The 22,268-nt window shown below is 48.0% G+C and overlaps 3 protein-coding genes across 3 annotated transcripts in view; all 3 read left to right on the top strand.

Moving 5' to 3' along the window:
• LOC119450858 (uncharacterized) overlaps window positions 1-22,018 on the top strand; it is a 158,957-nt gene extending 136,939 nt beyond the window's left edge. Inside the window, exon 3 of the transcript XR_007466568.1 lies at window positions 21,333-22,018. The gene's annotated coding sequence lies outside the window, so the exon portion shown is untranslated. The remainder of the gene's footprint in view (window positions 1-21,332) is intronic.
• The window catches only part of LOC125945081 (TNF receptor-associated factor 3-like), a 139,265-nt gene that overhangs the window by 84,696 nt on the left and 32,301 nt on the right, over window positions 1-22,268 (top strand). The window lies entirely within an intron of this gene.
• On the top strand, window positions 1,832-21,336 carry LOC119450857 (TNF receptor-associated factor 6). Its single transcript, XM_037714350.2, has 2 exons — window positions 1,832-2,227; window positions 20,796-21,336. The coding sequence occupies exons 1-2, from the start codon at window positions 1,922-1,924 to the stop codon at window positions 21,198-21,200; spliced, it is 711 nt and encodes a 236-aa protein (XP_037570278.1). The 5' UTR covers window positions 1,832-1,921; the 3' UTR covers window positions 21,201-21,336.

Genomic DNA, 22,268 nt, shown 5'->3' with positions numbered 1-22,268 from the left:
GTCCGAACACCTATCTTCTTACACCGTGATCACAACAAAGTTCTTGTCCCTAACACGTTTGATCCGGTTGTGCGTACAGCACTTTCGTCGCACAGGCCCGAGAATGGCGGTCGGAGCGCGCTGGAAAGAAAAAAATATACAAAAGTGCAACGCGTGCTTCATGTCACACGGGTTGGCTAATGGGGTAGAGGAAGTGTCTGGGGCGACATGAGGCGGCGAGGAGGAAACGCCGGGAGGAGCGCGGTGGCGGCAACATCTAAGAATGGCGCTACTTTTTATATATAGGGGTTATATAGGGCATTCTATCATTAATGGTGCTCATACCTCGTCTTGCATTCTTGGAAAAGCTAGTCCGCGGAATTGTGAGAATGACAATCCACAAACAAATGTGATGAAACAAAGCACCCACAGCGCATGCCTTTTACGTTAAATCTTCCCAGACTGAAATATTAAAAGTGCGAAGCAAATAGGGAAACCTGAAGTTAATGTAATTTTTATGGCGCGGTTGTGCACTATATGCGGGAATCGACCCACGCAAGAGGCCGCGTTTCAACCAGAAAGCTCGCCTTCGTGCACAGCGTTCGCCGCCAATCTTTGCCAGTAACCATTACGCTTGCATAAGCTGCAATCGTCGGGAACCATGAGTAGCAGTCGGGGATCTTTGAATGCTATCGCGTTCCACTCTTAAAAGCGAAGCTTAAGCGTCCTCCCATATTTTTTAACAGTCAGCCGTAATTTGTGCTTCATATCAAGAAATAAAAGAAAATAAACTTTCTTGCCGAGGCGGGATCCGAACCCGCGTACACACGTTTCCAAGGCGAGCGTCGTAGCCACTAAGTTATACAGCCACACTTGCAGAACATGCATTTATGCAAACCATATGACTGCGTCGTCGTCTTCGTCCACAGCTCGCGCGTTCGCACGCTCGTACTCTGCGAGATGAAGAAGAGGTTTTCCGCGCTCTGCTCGGGTGAGAGATAAATGTAATGAGAGTGAGAGAGAGAGACGCATTCAACGGAGCGGGTCTTCTGGAACGCGTTCTCGCCATTGCAACGTGGTGGAACGCGGTGTCGGTGTAGCAAGCTGTGAAATGCAACGCGCAGTGACGGCCGTAAGTCCGAGACGTGCGAAAAGAAATTATCATCATCATGAGTAATAAGATATAAAGTTCGCGCACTTCCTGAAAATGCTGCGCCACGATCGCCGAGCTTCGCTGTTTCAAGCGTTGCGCGGCTGAGTGCAAGGTTAAGCGTTTTTTGTTGAAGTCCGGGGCTCTCAAAGCACGTATCTCCCACGGAAGTCGCCAATAAGGAACGTTGCACAATAACAACAAACATTTTTTTGTAGGTTCAGCAGACGACGTTCTGCAGCGTTACACACTGGAATAACTGTTGTATTAATTTCCTTTCAGAACCATGTTTCACTTACTCGAGGAAACTTTGTGAGCGTGTTTGTGACAACTTTTCTTTTTTTTCATAGGAATATAATGGTAAGTGACTGAGCAAGAAAGTAAATAGCCGTGATTTTCTACAAGAAAATCTGGTCGAGTGACACGTCTGCGATACTTGGAGTGGAACCTTATCAGTTCGCGAACTTGTAATCTGCAGGATACTATTGCGGCAACACTATCACCCGAATAGGCATGTCTCTCTGCGCTCCTTATTCACGCGCTTCATATCGCAAGTCGTCGGTACCAAATGGATGATCTGAGTGATTACTTCAAGGAAATAAAGTGTTGGGAGTGTCTCACTTCAAGTGCGCAGTGCTGGTGCATCCTGCGCTGCTGCCACCGCTCCCACGGCCACGCTATCTTAAGACGTTATCAGACGTCACGTGATTGCAAACAAACGCCCGCTTTTGTAAAGCCTAGCTGCGCAGTGTCCAGTGGAGCTTTGACATTGCCAACCCACCACTTCCACTGATGGCCGCCACGCGTGATCTCGGACGCCGGGCTCTGCACCGAATGACCGACTCGGTCCGCGGCGTCAATTGGCGCCCGACGCTATTCGCCGACGAACTGACGTTGAATCGTTACGCCTGCTGCGTCTGCTACGTTCTTCCAAGCACAACGTTCGTGCTTCCCTGTTCGCATGGCTTGTGCGGGCAGTGCCATGCTGGCTGTGTCGTCGAAGAGGGCGGAAGCGTCTGTCCCTTGGACGGAGAGCCCTTCTACGAGGCCGAGTGTCAAGAGTTGCAGCTGCCGGCTAGGAAGAAGCAGGGCCTTAAGGTGAGCACCCGCCATCTGTCGTCACTTTTGCAGCGGGGGAGAGTTGGGCGACAGGTCTGTTAAAGGCGTAATTATTCCCATTAGGCCGACACGACACCAATTTTGGCCTGCCGACTGTTGGCGACAGCGTTTTCCTTCCTTTATGCCATTAGCCACAGCATTTTCCGTCCTGCAAACTGCTGTCGCCAACAGTCGGTCGACCAAAATCGGTGGCGTGTCGGCCTAGTGTTAATGAGCTTTGAGAGAGAGCGAGAGAAACATGTTATAGTGTTATGTAGTGTGATTTGAAGTGTTGTGACGAAGCGCGATTCTCTTGAGCAACTGTAACCAGAAACAGACGAAAAGGGAAAGGCAGGAAGATTAACCAAGGCCATGCTTTGTTGGCTACCTCACACCTGGGAAAGGGTAAAGATATGCGAGAAAGATAAGAAAACCAAAAGACTCGGTTAGTGTGAACCTACTTGCAGAGAATGTTTGCTGCTGACCGTCACGGGCCGTCTTCTATAGTTCAGTTGCGTTCAAAAAGTGCAGTGGGTCTTCAGTAGTACCTTTAGCCGAGATCCCATTATCTTTCCTCTGCGGTCTACTATCCAAATGGCTGAGGCTATCTCGCTGAGCGTCGAAGCATGGCCAGTAGCGCACAAGGTGTTTTATTGCGATAGCAATTATATGGACACTCAAAAGCAGATTTCTGCCGTCGGCGTCGCCGTCGCCGTCGGCGTGAGGTTCCGTATGACGTCATTTGGAGATGAAATCGTCGCCGCGCGCCGAACGCTGTATGTGCGAGTGAAAGGGCGCGAGGGGCGCGTCTTTCACGGGGAGTGAACGCACGGCGGAGAACAAACGCGCGTTCTGCGCCGTGCTCGCTTAAGGGCTGCAGAAGTAGGCGTCTCTTTTCTCCTTTACAATCACCATATATGTAGAGCAAACGCGCCTTCTTCGGACGCGCGAGAGGCCGTGGGGGAGGGGGAGGGAAGGGAGGCGACGTTTAGCTGCGGCACCAAGTGCCTATTTATATCAGAGGCTCCAGCAACAGTCACCAACGCCGCACGCATTTTGAGCTAACGCGGGCAAAACGCCGATGGCGTCGACAACAGTTCTGCGTGTTGTTGCTACCAAAGCCGCTCACCTTACTTCGTATGACATTGCTGTGTTGCTATCGCATTCATTGCTTCGCCCTTAGGGCGAAACTGTGACATTTTTTCATGTTGGAGAAACAGCTCAAAATTTTAGATTTTTTTTTTACTGTCATTTCATACCCACGTGAAAGAGCAACCTAACTCCCGTTACAGCTTCATGTCGCTCAATACGTGCTATATAATGTTTTTTCCAGGCATGAAACAAGTCCGTTAGTACACGCAATGTACAGTCAACCACAAAAGTTTGCGGACCACGCGAGCGCGTGGCCAAGAGCCTCTTCGCGACACTTCCGCTACGTCACCAGCGATCGACAGCAGCGCTACGTTGAAGACGCATCCCTCCTTAAATCTATGGCCTGTCTATTTTCGCACTGTGCGCAAATATTTTCTACCTATCTCTTTCAACGTGACGCGCTCTTTGTTAGCCAGGGCTACTTGCTTATATTTTGAGAGCAGAATATCAGTACAAGTAATCAGACAGCGTATTCTTCGGCTGTTATCAGTTCTATTTTCGCGTAGCCACGCGGTTTTTTTTTTTCGTGAGTGCGTGAGTGAGCGGTGAGGCAGCCATGGGACACAGATGCTTAGTCAGTAGGCAGAATTTTTCCGTTCCTCCCCCATCGCTAAGTGACAGTAGCGGCCGGGATTTGATCGCCTGCGCCCAGGTTTTGCTGCGCAAAGCCCGAACCACCGCGCTGCTATAGTGGTTACATTTAGAAAAATAAGAAATATTCGGGTGCGATGACTCTTTTTATAACCCTTTGCGACACGGCGTCCTCGTTTGGGGACTCGAACTCCGGAGGCGCGTCCCACGCCACGTGTTGCTTCAAATGACCTAAAACTCAGTGTGCACATTCGTGTCCGCTTCCTGATGGGACAACTAGCGGTCAGTTAACTTCATTGTCCTGCGTATTGCTGCAGATGATCACTTTGCTGGAGACACTACCATGTTAGACAATCGTTCGACGTGCCGCGTTCCAAGACCAACGTCAAGAGTATTTTTTTTTCTCCGGTCGACACGAATACAACCGAAAAAGCAAGTGTGCATGCGTTTCGGGCCTAATAGTTGATTCTTTTTATGCAAGCATTGAAGCTGACGGATTTCAGAATAATTAGATAATGAGTTCTACGCTAATTAATTTTTTTTACTGAAACTCGCACAAAACAGCACATTGCTTCGTCTTCTTTCTTGGAATGTAATAGTGAGCGTCTTGAAATGATGCCATGCGCATTTGACGCATTTGCAGACAGTGCATCATAATTCGTGTCTGAAGGGGATGAATTTAATCACAAGACATTTACAGAAGTGTCATGAAACATAGGTCTCTCAATGATCTAGTAGGAAGTGAAATGTCCGCCGTTTTCTAGCACCTTATTGATGCGTGTGGGCATCGACTCGTACAAAGATTCTGTAATCTCCGGTCGACCGCGCAGGCTTTCCCATTCTTGTGCGATCGCTTGCCACAGCGTATCGGCCGTGCGGCCGCGGTTGGCTCGTGTGGACAGCCGTTTCTTCAACATGCCCCAGACATTTTCTATGGGATTCAAGTCGGCGCCACATGGAGGCCACTCAAGCTGGCAAACAGCATGTTCTTCTAGCAATGACTGGACGATACGTGCTTCATGGATCGGGCTGCGGTCATGTTGAAAAAAATAGAAGCCGTCGCTGAAGGGACCGTCCAGCGCATACGGAACGAGGTGTCTAGTGATGACGTCGCAGTACCGTGACGCAGTGAAGGGCCCTTCCAGACACACAAGGGGACCATGCAAGGCCATCTTTGCTGATTGCTCCCCACACGCTCACGGAACACCGTCCACTGGATAGAACACTCTGTGTAGTTAGGCAGATATCTGCAAGAAATAGCATACAATTGGGTTCCAGCGGCGCGTCTAAAAATGTTGTGATTCCTCTTGCGTATGAACTTTATAATGCTGTTATAGAGTTGCAATAGAAAACGTGCAAACATCATTAGATAGTACTGAAAGACCCACTGGCAGCTTTTAATTAGCTTCAGAGTAAGTAGTACTATGAAACAATCGTTAATGTTTTCAACATAATACCACTACAGAAAAATCTCGTAATGTCCAAAAGCTCATTTTACGTGAAACATGTTGTGATGCAGAATTATCTTCGTGAATTAACTGCCAATACACTGTAAACACACCTGCAGTTTAGTGGACGCAAAACCCGCTTCCGTTGGTCCCAGCGCGTGGAAAAAGTTGACTCGTCGCTAAAGATGACATCGCCCCATTTCTCTGTTGTTCAATCTTTCACTGCTGTAGCGAACATGAGTCGTTCTTGTAGTTGGCTGTCTGAGAGGCAGGGCTTCTGTGCTGCTACGAAAGACTGCAGGCCAAGCTCACTCAGCCTTCTTATTAGTCTCAGACGATACCGTGAGCGAGAGCGCTTCTCGGATATCCTCTGCACTTTGAAAAGGATCAGCCACGATGGCGGCCGTAATCAGGCGGTCCTCTTCCTCAGTCGTGGCCCTTGGACGCCCACTGCGCTCCATATCTGTGAATCTGTCATCGTCGCGGAAAGCTTGAATAATCCTATTCACGGCAGTCCGGCTCCTGTTGGTTCGGCGGCAGATTTCGCGCTGAGGTATTCCCTCTATAAATAAACGCACAATGTGCCTTCTTTCGTCAAGTGGAACACGCAGCGGCATCTTTCCAAATAGGCAATCACCACGTGGCCTGAAGCAAGTCTACTACGTTTTCAGCGACTGATGCGAAGATGCGCCTATGTGTGAAAGAAAATTTTCTATGCATCCGCTTTTTCTTTATTTTTGATGACAGTGAAACACCGCCTACCCTTTCTCTCAAGACGCAGAAGCAGCAACACTCATTGGACCAAGATGCTGCCAACCAAAGTGCGCCAGTAAACGTCGCGTAAAAAAAATCGTCGCCGCGCTTCGTGAAACTTATCTACCCACTGGCACACCAGTCGACAAAGGTTGCAGTGATTGCTCCGATACTGCTATCAAGCCAGATATGTGGCGGTCTTATCGCAGACAGCGCTCTGCGTCAACACAACGAACTAACAATGTCATGCACGGGAATAAAAAATTAACAGGCAGGCGAGTACCAAGAGGGCTCATATCCGGGAGAGCGCCCTGTCGCCGCTAGGTGGCGTACCGCTAGGTGGCGCGGATAGGCAGTCTGGCACGCGCTCGCGTGGTCCGCAAACTTTTGTGGTTGACTGTACTATCGTGAGCAATATGAGCTCGAACACGGGAGGGCGTGGAAAATAGCCTCAAAACCTTGATAGCGTCATACGTGGATGGCGCTGCCGAAACCGGAGGGGAAAGGAGGGGCGCTCTTCCGCTAACTGTGGGCACTCCCGCTTCGCTAGCGTACAAAAAAAAAAGATAAAAGTGGCGTATCCGAACGCTCAGCCAATACCGCCTAGATTTAATATAAGCATGACCTGTGCATTATGGCAGTCTACGTCACAGCCGGTATCTCAGCAGCTGCATAGCCTGATGGGTCATTTGATGTAGCTGTGCGCGTTGATGTGAACTGATATCACCGCTAGCGGCCAGTGACATGCTATAAGCTACTGTTTTGCAGCAATGATATCGAGGCGGGAGTGTGAACAGCCAGCGGAAGCGCGGCGCCCTTTCCAATTTGTTTCCAAAAGCGGCCGCTGCAAATCGGCCGATGTAGGGTTCGAGGCTATTTTCCACGCGCTCGCGTGTTCGAGCTCATATTGCTCACGATAGTACGTCGAGGAGCCAGTCGCGCGGCAACTTTTCATGCATTCGCACGCTTCTTTCTGGGTATCTCCAAGCGACGGCAGACATTACTTTGGTTCGGTCCAGCCACGTGGCATTAGCATATTTTACAGCGAAAGCTGTATATGGCTAGGCGAAACAAAAAACCGTTCGTCCCATGTTTCTCTAAAGGTCTCCATTGGATGCGCCGCTAGTGACGTCGTTCTCTGCGTCGTACCTGCTCTGCCCGCAACGCCGGTTCCTCGGCTCGTCGTTGTCGCATGCGTTCTATATCTCGAGTTAGCTCGGCGTCGTGGTTAGCAGCATCGCCCGCCATTGGCGCTTGCGTTCCACTAGAAACACAAACATGTAACCAATAAATTAGCGACGCTTCAGTACAGCGTCGGTATTAACCCACTGCTGAACACCGGGGCCGCACGTTACAACTTCGCTGGTTAACCATCTGTACGGAGTGCTTGGGCGGTGTTTTTTTAATTTTTTTTAGTTTGGCTCAAGTTACGTGGGACACCATAAAATGAAGGCTAATAATGCAGATAGTGTATTCATAATGGATTGTGACGCGATGCTGTGGCGAATCTTTTCACTTACGCTTGATTTGTACTGTTGTTTGCTCTGTGTATGCGATCTGAGCTGTCGCGGTAGACGAAGTGGCGCCACGAGCCTCGAACGGCAAACGTTCATTTTTTTTTTTAATCACCGTGAAGTTGGCGCCGCGAAATGTACAGTGTTGTCCACTCTTAGTGTGAACACGCCAGTGCCTTGCCGCGCTCCGCGGAGCGCCGTTGCAGCCAGCGCGCCTGCACATCGAAGCAAACCTATGCAGGCGCCGCAATGCCTGCAGGCGTGGCTTCGTGTGGTCTGCTACATTGCTCGCGCTCTTGTGCGCGTCGAGCTTGCATTGCCGTGAAGGAAGCTTTGCTTCTCATGTCACGCATTGGCTCCAGCGAAGACAACTTCATTTTAGCGGCGCAACTTCGAGACCGGTATATTTAGCACGCTAAGCGGAGGCAGGCGTACGACGGGGTGAGCCGTATACGCCGCTAATCTAAAGAGTCGGAGTTTCAAATATTTACTTCGAAACGTAGAGAACTATAAAGCTGCCTTGCGCATAACTGACCGAAATAGAAACTTTATTTACGTGTTTTAAAGCCAGTAATTTGTTGTTTTTTCTCAAGGAAAAAATAAATTGACACACTGGAGCGAGATAAAACAAAGAATAGAAACAGAGGTCCAGCGAAGTATATTGATGTTGAAGTTATTGAAGAACGAAAATGGTCAAGACATTTCCTGGCTAAATTTCATATAAAATATGCTGACGCCACAGGCACTTCGTGTGGACGTCGTTACTTTCGCTTCAATGAAGAGTTCTGCAGTAGACTCGACTAAGCGCTGATTGAAGGTGCAGGACGTGCTTCTTTTTTCCCCCTGAGAAAGTAAACGTGAGACGGATCGAAGCTTTGCGGCAAATACGTTCTTGAGTGCTCGTTAAATTTTTAATAACGGGTGGCCTTTCCGGTGGCGTGAATGACTGCCCGCATCCTGCCTGGTAGAGAGCTGTATAGGGACTTGCAAAGGCCGCGCTTGGCTCCAACCCGTTCCCATTCTTCTTAGACAGCGGCCCATTACGCGTCCGCAGAGTTCATGGAGCTGCCTGCGCGCCATGGACGCTTTGATGTTGGCCCACACGTTCTCAATAATATTGAGGTCCGGAGATTGTGCGGACCACTCTAGAACTTCCACTTGCTGACATTCCAGAAACCCCCCAACTTTTCTGGACTTGTTAATTTGGGAGTTCTCAGGCTGCAAAATAAAGTTGCCGTCAGAAAATGGTCCGTCCAGAAGATATGGCAACATGGCATCTTCCAAGATTGAGCAGTATACGTGTCAGCGGTGAACCCGTTTTCAATCCTAACTAAGGGTTCGAGACCGGTTGGGGTGATGGCGCCCCAGACACTTACAGAAGAACGGCCACTGGCCGCTACCCACTGGATGAATTCAGGCAAACACCTAAAGAAAGAAAAATGTTTTTGCAGGGTTTACCTTATGTATAACAAGCACCATACAAGAAAAAAAAAAAAAACCTACACAAACTGTAGGCCTATTCGCGCTTCCTTATATGCGTGAAGAAGTTTAGTGAACTTTTTTAAGTCATGACATCTTTTAACGTTTATTACGATCGCAGAAGCTTGACCAAAGCCCGGAATTGAGTTGCGATTTTAGTGAATTGAGAAAGGGCGACCAATATTTTTCATCTTCAACTGGCAAAGTGTGACCGTGATGACAGTGTTTATATATACATATAGTGTTCCAGCATGTCAAATTCCATAGCCGACGTCCCAGCCCGGATGCGATTGCGAGCATTCATTACGCTCTCGTGACTAGTGGAAAGTCAAAGGCAGCCCTCGCTGTGATATTAGACCTATTCAGGAGGAAGTGACAGTACGTCCGCTTGCTTGCCTTCTTTTCATGTTGCAGCAAGGTTAACTCGGCGTCAACCATGATTTGGGCGCAACTGCCGGGAGGTACGGAAGTTGGAGATCTCTCCCCTCCTCCCCCCCCCCCCCCCGCCCCTGCCTCCAATAAAAAAACGCCAAAATCACGTAATGTTTTTCCCACAGTGCCTGATCGCCTTAAAATATGAGAACAGGCCGTAAGCGTCGTACCCTTAAGCAGTTCAAAAGACGACATACGTGCTTGCATTTTGAAGGGAAAATTTCATTCACGTCGATAAAGTTAGATTCGCTTGGCGTCTGCCGGTCTCTTGGTTGCGACAATAAAGCCAAAGGTTGTCTTCGCTGCAGCAAATACGGGGTGTTTCAGCGAACACATTCAAAAAGTGTTAAAGTTTACTTGGGGCAGATAGCCCTATTCTAGTTAATGAGCCGGTCTACTCGAAGCGGCGGACATTACTTGCACAAAAAATGAAATGCATAATCAACTAATTAATTAAAATTCACTAATTAAGTTAACTAATTACCTGATGGCCCACATTTTAATTTACAAATTGTAGCCGTGGAGTTCGCAAGGCGGATCCGCTTAGAACGAATTCTCGGGATGAGACCAGTTTCGGGATGTTCATTCCCGAACTTTGCGGAGAAATGCATTGGTGTTCCAGTTAATTTTGTTCTTCAATGCATGAAGCAAGGTTTTGTTAAGAAATTAACTGGAACGCCAATGCATTTCTTCGCAAAGTTCTGGAATTAATATCTCGTAAGCGGTGTCATCCCGGGAATTCGTTCCAAGTGGATGCGCCTTGCAAACTCCACAGCTACAATTTGTGGATTAATATATGGGCCATCAGGTAATTAGTTAAAACTTATTAGTGAATTCTTATTTATTAGTCGATAATGCATTTCAATTTTTTGCGCAAGTAATGTCCGCCGCTTCGTGTCGACCAGCTCATTAACTAGAATTGGACTATCTGCCACAGGCAACCTTAAATAAATTTTGAAAGTGTTCGCTGACATCCCGTATATGACCAGTGTTGCCAGGTCCGACGAGGTGGCGTAGCCAAAAGCTAGAGAAGTTGTAGCCCAAATGTATCCAAACAGAAAAAAAAGAGCAAAATATTTCGTAGCCAAATATAGCCATTTTTATTTGACATTTTATTTGTGTATACAATTTCACACTCCACTACGGCAATCCTTTTTTGCAAAACCCGTCGTAACAAAATGTGCGTTCCACCGTGATGGTCGGCCCTTTAAATCAACAACAGCGACATCAAGCTTGCACAGAACACTTTTTGGTTGGCCTCGGAAGCTCTTAAGTTCCAGCGAATCACTGCAGAGGGCGAAATCAGTGCTTTTATTTTATGACAGATAGTACTAAGTTATTATTTTTCGTTATTTAGAGTAATATTAACTACGAACTCCTGAACACAAAATAATGTTCAGCGTCATCGATCTCTCACGTTCAGCTGTCCAGCGACCTGCGACGGTGACGTGCTCACGGCTTATTTTTTTATGATATAAAACAAATCTTTCGTGCTATAATATCTCGTGTTACTTGTCTCATCGTCCTATCTTGTTTTCTAATTTTCTTGTTTCTTTTTTAATTAGCTTGGCCCGGATTAGCTGGGACACGCACTACCTATATAGTGTCAACTTACATCAACCTGGCAGCCATCTTAGGTCTCTAGCACGCCAAGAACATGCGTTAAGAAAAGGGACAGGCAACCGATGCCACTCACTGTCTGAATCGGTCTAAGCGGAGCTTTAAAAGATTACTGCGCAAACCGGCACACCAATGTAAGAAGCGCGCAGTCGTTTTCGGCGACGAGCACGTCCCGAGCGTAACTCGCTCGAAATGGTAAAAGCCGCGACGGCGCACAAAGAACAGTGGTAAACAACAAATTGATAACAGTGTTAATGCTGTGAAAACCGGTTACTGTCAAAAAAGCAAACCCTGTTGATGGCTAATAAAGCTTTAGAATAGGGGCCCCTAAAGTTTGGGGCCCCAAAGAGCTTTGCGGGTGTTAACGTTGGGGCATGCAGGAATGAAGTTTTGGAATGGGCGTTTTGCGTTTGCGGATAGCGTGTTGCGTTTGCAGCCTCACTACGGCGTCAAAGAAAAGCTGTTATAAACATTAAAATAAAATATACAATTTTATGATAATAAAAGTACTTTAGACTTTCGCGTTTTCGCCTTTAATTACAATTTAGAACTTATTCTATTAGCAGCCTGCAGCTTGTGGCGCTTAGTTTTGAGTAACCAACTTTACGCACCATCACCCAGCCAAATCAATCCGTGATAGGCCGACGAGCCAGGAAATCAACAATTGAATTCGGAATCAGAGGCGTATAATGAATCATCTTCATTACACATGTTAGTTGAGAGAAAGCGATAACCGAATCACTTCTTCTAGCTTACGAACTTCACGCATTACCACGAATCGAGCCCAGTTTTGTGCTAAATTAGTCATCGCTTCGATTGGCGCCGCCATGTTTGTTGATGAAAGCTTTTGGGGCAGCTTTTGGGGCTCCCGCTCAATCGATTAAATAGCGTGCCCGATGCAAAACCAAAACGCAGTTTCCGTCTTGCGCATGCGCAGTGGCTTCGACGCTATCTTTGGGGACCAAATACGTTTGAGGCCCCTATTCTAAATTCTAATAATTGCTGGGGTTTTACGTGCCAAAACCACAATATTATTGGGTGGCTTGACGCCGTGGGGGACTCCGGATTAATTTTGACCACCTCAGGTCCTTTCACGTGCACCTCAGTACACGGGTGTTCCTGCATTTCGCCTTGATCGAAATGCAGCCGCCATGGCCGGGAATCAAACCCGCGTCCTCGAGCCAGCAGCACGACACCTCACAAGTTAAGCTAACAAGGTGGGTGAAGTTCATGTGACGTGGTGCACTGATGTCATCGTGGCAAACATGTTTCGATATTAGCAGAATGAGTATCTGCAGCCATGATTCTACGGGCAAACCATCTAGAAGTAAAAGCACCAGAACCCACCTTTGGCTCGGGGTCTTGCTCCCATTCTATTTATACGTTCTCGCATACTTGGCCCATTTCCCCACATTTGGATTCTCCTCTCTGAGGAGGATCCGATCTTATGTCCAACCTATCGCAATGAATCTCGAATCTAAGCACGAAAAAAATTCATCTGGCAGGAAAAGAAATGGCAGTAAAGCTTCGCGCCTGAAACGTGGAGCAGGTCGAAAGCTGTGCCCGGTGCGATACTTCATGCGGAAGACACGGCCATGAACACACTGGAGCGTGTCATGCACCCGTGCTTCCCTTCGTTCATGTCGGCGCCACGATCGCCCGACGGCCCCAACCCTATGATACTGCTCTCCCTTCCTGAGTATACCCATGTTAGTACAGTGTACTGTGAAAAACCCACTGCTCCCAGCTTCATCCAGATGCCCGGGGATCGGGTGCCTCACGTTCAAGCAGGGTGTAAGTTGAAGTGCATCAAATATCAAAGCCACCGGCTCAGACAACGGCGCAGAGAGGGAAGGAAAGGCGAGGGGGGGGAGGGTCATTCGGGCACGCACAGACGCACAGCCCGGTGGCCGGCTCAGCCAGCTAAAACACAGCCTTCGAGATTTGCTTCTATCCGATCAGAGCCACCCCTGGAGCGTGGATTAGGGCGCCACTTCTAGCCCAAACAAAGCCAAGTCCCATATTTTCAGTAGCCCAAATATAGCCACATAGCTAACTCGTCCAAGTCAACGCCAAAAAATTTTTCCCGTAGCCCAATTTGGCTATATATAGCCAAACCTCGCAACACTGTATATGACATGGCAAGCAAAGCTTGCTTCACGGCAATGCAAGCTCGACGCGCCAAGAGAGCGCTAGCAGTGTAGCAGACGACACGAAGCCACGCCTGCAGGCATTGCCGCGCCTGCGCAGGTTTGCTTCGATGCGAGACCGCACTGGTGGCAGTGGCGCTATGGTGGAGTAGCGCACCACGGAGCACGGCCATGCGCTCGTGCGTTGAGCAGACAACACTGTACATGGCGCTGCCGTGCCTCCACAACCAACCATTACACGACGTATGGGCTTATGTGGGCGCTTCGCTACCATGCGACCTTGTAGGAACGGTATAATTTAATGTGACAGCCGCGCTGGAGCGACAACGTTTGATCGACGCCTCCTAGAGGCTCAATCGCCTTCCAAGATTTTTCAGAGCATGCACAATAGACGTCTGGCACCCTCTGCACGTTTCTTCCTCTGCTCTTTAAGTTCGCTTGGGTCAGCAATTTTATCGGCGGCGGCATAACAATGCGAAGGCGAGTAGCTAGCAAGCAAGATTCGGTCTCATTCATTCCCGCTGCCCCGATGTACTGAAATTTTACTGGCGCGCGAGCGGCCATGTAGAGCACCTCCACGTGCTGAAGAAGTCACTATGCACGGCACTCTTATGATATGACGCATCGAGTGAGCGGAGTAGGAAGAGCGTCAGGTCTTCAGACGGCACTATTTTCGGCATCGGCCCACGTTTTTAGACTGCATTATTTCAGGAATTGGCCCATGGGAACAGCTAGAGTTTGAAACACATTCCACTTACGGAAAAGTGACAGTAACTCGCCAAGGGGGACATTGCCTTCAATATTTCGGATACAGTAGGCGCATCTTGCACAACTGGATAAATGTGCTGACAAAAGAAAAAAAAAAAAACAATACGCGTGGCAGTGCCCCCTCTGAAAGGCATCGTCCTGGTGCTGCAAAGAAAACATGAAAGCAAAACAACAGAAATTAACAAATGAAGAAATTGTTTCACAGCATGCATACGTAGAACGGCCCAAAGCACACTATACGTTGACTACTTCTGAATGGCTGTGCGCGGCGCCGCTGTGACTACGAAACACCGGGCACGGCTTCGTAGTGCAGTGTTCCAGGACGTCGGAGTATCTTCCGAGGCCCGAAATAGCGTTGTAAAAGCTCGCCACCAAGCCAACTACAGCATGTTGGATTCCGAACGCGGTCCTGGCTGGCATTCCACGTAGCGGCGTCGGAGATTGTAGTGTCAGGGCCGCGATGTTGTAGCGATGTCTTATGACTTATTTTTTTGGAATAGTCTTATCATCCACCGCTCACGGCCGGCTGATCCCGTTGATAACGCGAGCGGACCGTTGCTCTGACCATTGACAAAGCGCGATAAGCGCGAAAAGGCATTATTACTTTAAAGTCGTCGCTACAAAATAAAGGCCCAGGAGTCGGTTCTTTTCCGATTCTTGATGCGGAGACGGGCGAGCTGTTGGGCTTCTTTCGCACGCCGGTCGTATAGACTGTGACGTCGAGATTTTCTTCATCGCTGACGTTCGGTAGCATGGAGTTAGTCTCGTGTTTCCTTCCGTAAACCAGCTTGAACGGGGCCATCCTTGTTGTTTCTTGCGCAGCTGTATTTGTAGAGAAAGGTTATTACCGAAGGACGGCGTTTTCAACTTGTGCTCGACACACTTTGCTAGCATGTCGGTCAGGGTTTTGTTTAGCCGTTTCATACGACCGTTCCTCTGAGAGTGCTATAGGCGCTTGTTCTGCGGTTACTTCTCTGCCTTTATTTGCAGGATTGCATGACTAAGCTCTCCTTAAATTTCATTTCTCTTCTGGATATCAACACTTCGCGGGCACCATGTTGCAGGAGTATGTTTTTGACGAAGAATTTCGTCACTTCTGCCGGACAATATTTGGGTAGGCCTTTCGTTTCAGGGAAGCGATCGGTACTCAATGCCCATTGCGATCCACTTATTTCATGTTGACACCAGAAAGGGTACCAGAAGGAGGTTAGTTTGGGTGAAGTCCCATGGACTTCGTCGGTGACGTCTTATATCGTTCAATCTCCTCATGTCTTGACGTTTGGTTGACGTCGGCGGTCTGTAGTAGCATGTCTCTCCTATGCCATCGCAAGTGCACCGGATTATCCTAGAAGCCCTGCCGTTGGATCGGCTTAGAAGCTATATAGGAGCTCGGGCCACATTGCTGAGGGCCAAGTAAGAAGGTATATTTAGCACGGACGGATGAAAGCTTCTCTTTACGAGGACGTGGTTGTGCTTTCAAGAGAAAATGTGAATCTGCAAACATCCTCGGAACGAAGCTGATTCAATTACTCCACGAGAGTTTGTTCGGGGCGTGCTTGCTGCTGTTAGGGGAAGTAGTCGATGTCGATTAGCCCCGAGAACGAACAAAAGCGGCGCTGCGGGCTCCGCTCCCATGACGTCATGGCAAGGATTGGCGCTTGTCGTCTGCTACAGTTCGGGCTGCGTCTGGGCGCCTTCTGCAACGTTTCCGTTTGTTGGCTCTCGTTCGCTAGGCTGGTGCACTTATGTCAGTTCTCTGAAATATATTTTGGCGATGTCTTGGTTCGTCAAAATTTATTGAAAGAGCTTATTTTACTGATAATATATTGCTCAAAGGCAACGTTACAGTGCCGGCCAACGGAGGTCAGTCCGAAGTGGTGTGGGTTTTTCATGCGCAGTTCTACACTCGGCAGCGGTAGCTGACGGGGATAATAAAAGCATAAACACGAAAACATAGGATAGAACAATCTAGTTAAGTGACCATATTTACCGTGGTGCAACAATCATTTAAGAAACGCTGGCTATATTGGACTTCTACAACATTTATCTCGATTTTAACCCACTAAATCTTTTTTGCTCACGATAAGCTGTTCATTGGTAAAATATTGAATTTTCGCATTTATTCACAGCAACGTTCAGCAGTAGCACGAGGACTAACCAACACATCAGTATAAATTCTACCAGTGTCGCTTCTCAAAACTGCTTCTCAAAATTAAGCCTTTCTTAACCAGTTAATTTTCAGTGGCGGTTTTTGAGGCTTTAAGCTGTCTGCAGCTCACGAAAAGGCATGGACCAATATTCTCTTTTCAGTGCTTCACGCTCTAGTAAGTTCAACTTAGCGCTGCTTGTTGGGGAACCGTTCTGACCGATCTACTTGGCGAAACTGGCACAGCAGCTCGGCGCAACTTTCTGTGGGAAATATTCTTTTTGTACCATATGGCTGCAGCCAGCAAGAAGCCGAAGCTTAAATGTTTAGTCATTTGGGACACATAGAAAATATTAGCATTACCAGAAGGAGGTCAAAAATAAAGTGAATTCATATGAGGGTCGCATATAGTGTTTTATGAAGCTGGTATAGGAGGGGGTCATTTATGGGTTGACGCAGCGTATGGTTCTCAGTTCGTGTAATTAAACACCATTGTAGTTCGACACATTGTCATGAAGACGGTAGTTGCGTAACGATGTTACATGACAAAGCTGCCTGCACTCTAGTGCCTCGAGTATGTTATAGCCATTGCCATTAGCGCTGTAAAGGACTCCTTCATGGTTTCCAATCGACGTTGCAGGGAACGGAAGGGTTTCGCGAAAAATGCGCGCCTCATCATAACTTCATAATGATTGTCGGTTGCTTCCATTGCGGGAGGTGTTATCATATTGTTCATAAAGACCATTTCAGGTCACTATGAAACATTGCATAACATGTAGTTGCTTGGCTCCTGATTTTAACCGCAAACCTTTACTTTCAGGTAATTGCTATACACCAAGCGCAGTCGTGTTAACAACCATGTAGATTGCTTTTTATGGGTGGCTGTTTCAGAGCAAGGTGAAAGTAGCAGCAAACTTCTTGCGTGGAACATGCGCGCCTAACTTTTGTTTTTACGCATTACTGCAGTACCCACATTGAGCAGAACAACTCTACAGAGCAATTAGAAACATACTGATTTATAATGTTTGCACCAAATTACAATATTGCTGCTCCGTGTAAAACGAAATGTCTGCCATAACTAAGAACTAAAGGAATGTCAAGTTTGGAGCGAAGCGTCGTACAATAAAAAAATGTCGCAGTTTCGCCCGAAAGGCGAAGCATCGATTGCGATAGCAAATTAGAGCTATTCGGAGTCGTTGAAAAGAAAATTGTACAATCATTGCATTCTACCGGTGCTAACATATGGGGCAGAAACTTGGAGGTTAACAAAGCTCGAGAACAAGTTAAGGACCGCACAAAGAGCGATGGAACGAAAATTCTTAGAAGTTACCTTAAGAGACAGGAAGACAGCGGTATGGATCAGAGAACAAACGGGGATAGACGATATTCTAGTTGACATTAAGCGGAAGAAATGGAGCTGGGCAGGACATGTAATGCGTAGGATGGATAACCGATGGACCATTAGGGCTACAGAATGGATACCAAGAGAAGGGAAGCGCAGTCGAGGACGGCAGAAAACCAGGTGGGATGATGAAATTAGGAAATTCGCAGGCGCAAGTTGGAATACGCTAGCGCAAGACAGGGGTAATTTGAGATCGCAGGGAGAGGCCTTCGTCCTGCAGTGGACACAAATATAAGCTGATGATGATGATGATGATTCGGAGTAGGGATAGTAGTTTTATCGGCTGCATAAACTTGGATACATTGGCTTACTAACTGAATTAACAATCGTGGTGTCAGCGCCCACAAGCAAACATGAATAGACCACACTGAATGACCGCAGACGACTGTCAAAACGCTGGCAGCAAGCGCAGGTTCGCGCGGTCTATCGCTTCAACGGAAACTTATCGGTGAATGCACAGCGCATACAAAGGTCAGAGCCGTGTGGAGATAAGAGACGGTGCGGGCGACCGGCACCGCCGGGCAAAGTGCAGAGAAGTTGTTGGCAGAGAAGCTGCCCCTCCCCCTCCCTCCCTCGCTGCCTTCCCGCTTTCATGCTTTCGCGTGGGAGATTGAGTGGCCAGTTCCCTTTGCGCCCGGTTGCAAGATAAGCATTTGGTTGCAAGATAAGCATTTGGTTGCGAGATAAGCATTTGGTTGCAAGATAAGCATTTGGTTGCAAGATAAGCATTTGGTTGCAAGATAAGCATTTGGTTGCAAGATAAGCATTTGGTTGCAAGATAAGCATTTGGTTGCAAGATAAGCATTTGGTTGCAAGATAAGCAGCACAGCGTCGCCCCACCTCCCTCCCTCCCTCCCATACCCCCACGGCCTTTCGCGCGACGGTCGCGTTTGCTTTCTGCCGTGCGTTTGCTCTCCGTGACAGCGCGCCTCCCCCGCGCGCTTTCGCTCGCGCATAAGGCGCGCGGCGACGGTTTTATCGCACTCAGAATCTATACGGAACCTCACGGCGACGTCGACAGCAAAAATCTGGTTGAAGTGTCCATATAATTGCTATCGAATAATTTTCCATACTGAATTTGCAGACATTGGTTTTACGCAATATTTATTCGCCGCTAATAGTTTTAAGTAAGGCGTCGTCGTCCTGTTCTTCTTGCGGTGGCGGATCAATAGTGACTAGGGACAGACGGTCGGCATCGGATTGTTTTCGTCCGGACTTATATATCATGGTGATGTCGAATTCCGGCAGTCTATGGCTCCACCGTGCGAGGCGGCCTGAATGAGCCTTCAACTTACCAGCTGGCACATGCGTTGTAGTCGCTTACAAATTTGAACCGCCTAGCGGATCACTAAGGCTGCAATTTTACCGCAGCCCAAATTATACAGACTACCTTTTTTCCGTAACAGAATTAGCTGCCGCTTTCGACAGCGACCGGCTGGCATAGGCTATGACTCTTCAAAGTGCGACTTTCCTTTGAACTAGGCGAAAGCAGAAGCCTACGGTAGTTGCGTCGGTTTTGGTAGCAGCGTCGTCGTCGCATACCGTGTGCAATTACTGGTGGGGACTACATGCATGGGCCGTTCAAGCTCTTAAAACACTTCGGCTTGTGGTGCTTCTCACTTGAATTTGGCGTCTGATTTATTGACAGGAGTGAGAGGTTCGGCAATGTGTAAAAAGTCCTTGATAAAGCGCCTGCACAGGTCAAGAAATCGGCGTTTACCTTTTTGACGACTGGATGTGGGAACTTTACGCTGACAGCTGTCGTCAGCGGGTCAGGACGTACTTGATATTTGTTACTTACGGTCGAGGCCGGATGACCTGATTGCCTCAAATATTCTTCCAAGCCACCCGAGAGGATCGTAGATAGAAGCAATTAATGACGACGTTGTCAAAGTAGACGATAGAGCTCTGCCACTTCAAGCCTGCCAACACTGCGTCCATCACGCGCTAAAATTTTGCGAATGCCGAACAAAGCCCGAATGGCATCTTGAACTCGAAGGTTTCTGTCTTGACAAAGGTCGCCTTTCATATTTTTTTTTCTCGAACCCGCTCGCAGACACCGATTTGCAAACCGACAAAACTGCATTTGATAGCAAAGCCGGTCCAGAGCCATCTCACCTTGGAAGGGATATGCGTCCTTCGTTACAGTTCAGGCGACAATAATGGACGCAAAAGCTCGGACTTTCTACTTTGAACTAAATTACAGGAGACGCGTACAGGCTCTGGGAAACTAGATGATTTCCTCGCGAAGCGTTTCATCATTTGCATACTTTGTATCCGAATTCTTGTGTAGGTCTGTGCGGGTTTTCCCAGAGTGTCCGAGTCTTCTATTCGGCATGATGTACTTACAGCGATCGGTGCTTGGGGAATTTTCGATCATAACGAGAACCAGTCTTTGTGTTGTCATAGGTGACGTTGGAGCTGTTTCTGCTTACGCCTGGGCAGACTTTGAGTGACGTTGGGTAATAGTTCGGAAATTGGAACCGTCAAAGTCGGGGCAGCAGGATCCTGGAGGACAAGCAGTTTGTTGGCTTCGGCAACCTTTTGCGCGTATGCGATCGTCGTGCTTTTGTTGATGTGTTTCTATTCCTGGCTGAAGTTGGTTAGCATTACAATCGCTTACCCTCCAATCAAGCTACTCTGCCTGCGAAGCCGATTTCGCGGTCGAGTAGAATATCTTTGATTTCTTAGGTGCTACTAGCTTACTATGAGAACTGACTTATATGCAAAATATTTTTGACGTATTTCTTCCTATTAGAGAACAAGTGGGTAATTTAGGAATGTATACGTATAAGCAAACACAACGTACGCGTTATAATGTAGGTCAGGTAAAGCTTTTTGAAGCCGTTAAACATACACGCGATATAGCTAAATGCGATGCATTCAATGTTTATGCATCACACAGGTTATAGCTTTATTTTGAGATAATTAAGTCGGCCACATTTCTGAAACTTCTCGTATGACGCGGAAGCTTGCGCCATTATTTTACTTGATAAAATGTCGGTGGATTATGAGATGTTAGCGAAAGTATAGTGTCAGAGTATTGTTTTTCTTAACATGAACATTTATCGCCATTCCCCCTCTCCCCCTTCCCTTTATTTCTTTTCTCTTAGGCCTATTGCTGGAATAAGCCCTACGGCTGCAAATTTGTCGGCCCCCTGGCGGCGCTCCTGGAACACTACGAGGAAGACTGCACTTTCCACGTGTCCCCTTGTGAACAGTGCGGCGAGAATATTATGAATTACATGCTAGCTGCCCACTACATCGGTCGGTGCAGCAACAGATTGTCAGATGCGGCACCCGACGAGCCTGCGCCACGGAGCGACTCCTCCATCACTAGCGATGACATCGCTGCGGTTCGGCGAGAAACCGACGAGCTATTGCTAAGCATGCAAGAGGAGGAGAGGATCACCGCGCTTCAGATGTCGATCGACAAACTCGCGACAGTGGCCGCAAACATAGACGCTCAGCTCGACGAAACAGAGGAGCAGCTTGAGAAGCTGGAAATGAAAAGTTAGATGCTAGCCCTGTGACTATGCATGACGTGGCGCCAGTCGCCGATACATTTTCTATGACAACCGGCTATGCCTCGCAGCTGCAACAGCACATGCTTATTTCGCTATTAGAATAAAGTTCCAGGCCAATAGAAGGTGAGGCTACAGCCGGAGTATGTCCTGCTGTTTTACGGAAGCGGTGGTGGCAATTGATGACGACCGTCCTTCGGAATTGGAAAGATTTTACGATTTGCGGCCGCCTCTATAGAGCACATACTCTCCCAAATAGAGGACGTACGGGTACCGACAACGTTGTGGTTTGTGCTACAGCAAACAAAGTAAAAAAAAAACAAACAAACCTGTAGATCGCAGGAGGTGTTGGCAATGCGTGCCCGTCATGCATTGCGAATGAAATGGGCTGTCGTCTACGGTCGTATTAAACACCGACTGAATCAGTGAGTGGAAGAAACATACCCCTGTGCCTTGGCTGCGACATCGATACGTATGACTCGGAGTGTATTTTAGCTCGGGGCGTAAGAATAAAAAAATATGGCAGCTAAGACTCCATAGGAAGAGCGAGCACGGAATTGGCAAGGGTCTAAAGCACGTCGTACGAGTATGAATATACGCAGGGGTAGTTCTTTCGATTTGCTACAAAAGCAAGTCAAGTTAGCACCATCGAGATGAGCCGTATTACCAAAGAAGGAAGAGCTAAAAATTGATTGGAATCGCCCCACATGATTGACGTACAGCACCAGACTTGGCTCGTCATGCGCCGACGCTTCTTCGACTCTTGGAATGCGGACTGTTGCCGCTCGATTTCTCGTTGGGTTAGAGCCTTTCATCACCTTTTCTTTTATACCATTGTTTTACTCTTCATGATCATTCATAGCATACGGCAACATTGGTCGTTTGTAGGAAGCCGTGTGAACAAATAAACAATGTGCTGATTGACTTTGATTTCTTTGGCTGCTGAGCACGAGGTCGCAGGACCGAATCCCGGCCATGGCGGCCGCATTTCGATGGGGCGAAATGCGATAACACCCGTGTACATATATTTAGGTGCACGTTAAAGAACCCCAGGTGGTCCAA

The sequence above is a fragment of the Dermacentor silvarum genome, chromosome 4 (genome assembly GCF_013339745.2).
Source record: "Dermacentor silvarum isolate Dsil-2018 chromosome 4, BIME_Dsil_1.4, whole genome shotgun sequence".
NCBI lineage: Eukaryota > Metazoa > Arthropoda > Arachnida > Ixodida > Ixodidae > Dermacentor > Dermacentor silvarum.
The sequence above is the reverse complement of the archived record's forward strand: the minus strand, read 5'-3'. Positions and strand labels throughout refer to the sequence as shown.

Coding starts and splice junctions, on each gene's coding strand:
- LOC119450857 (XM_037714350.2), top strand. CDS start 1,922: ATGGCCGCCACGCGTGATCTCGGACGCCGGGCTCTGCACCGAATGACC. Junction 2,228..20,795: donor GGAAGAAGCAGGGCCTTAAG/GTGAGCACCCGC, acceptor CTTTTCTCTTAG/GCCTATTGCTGGAATAAGCC.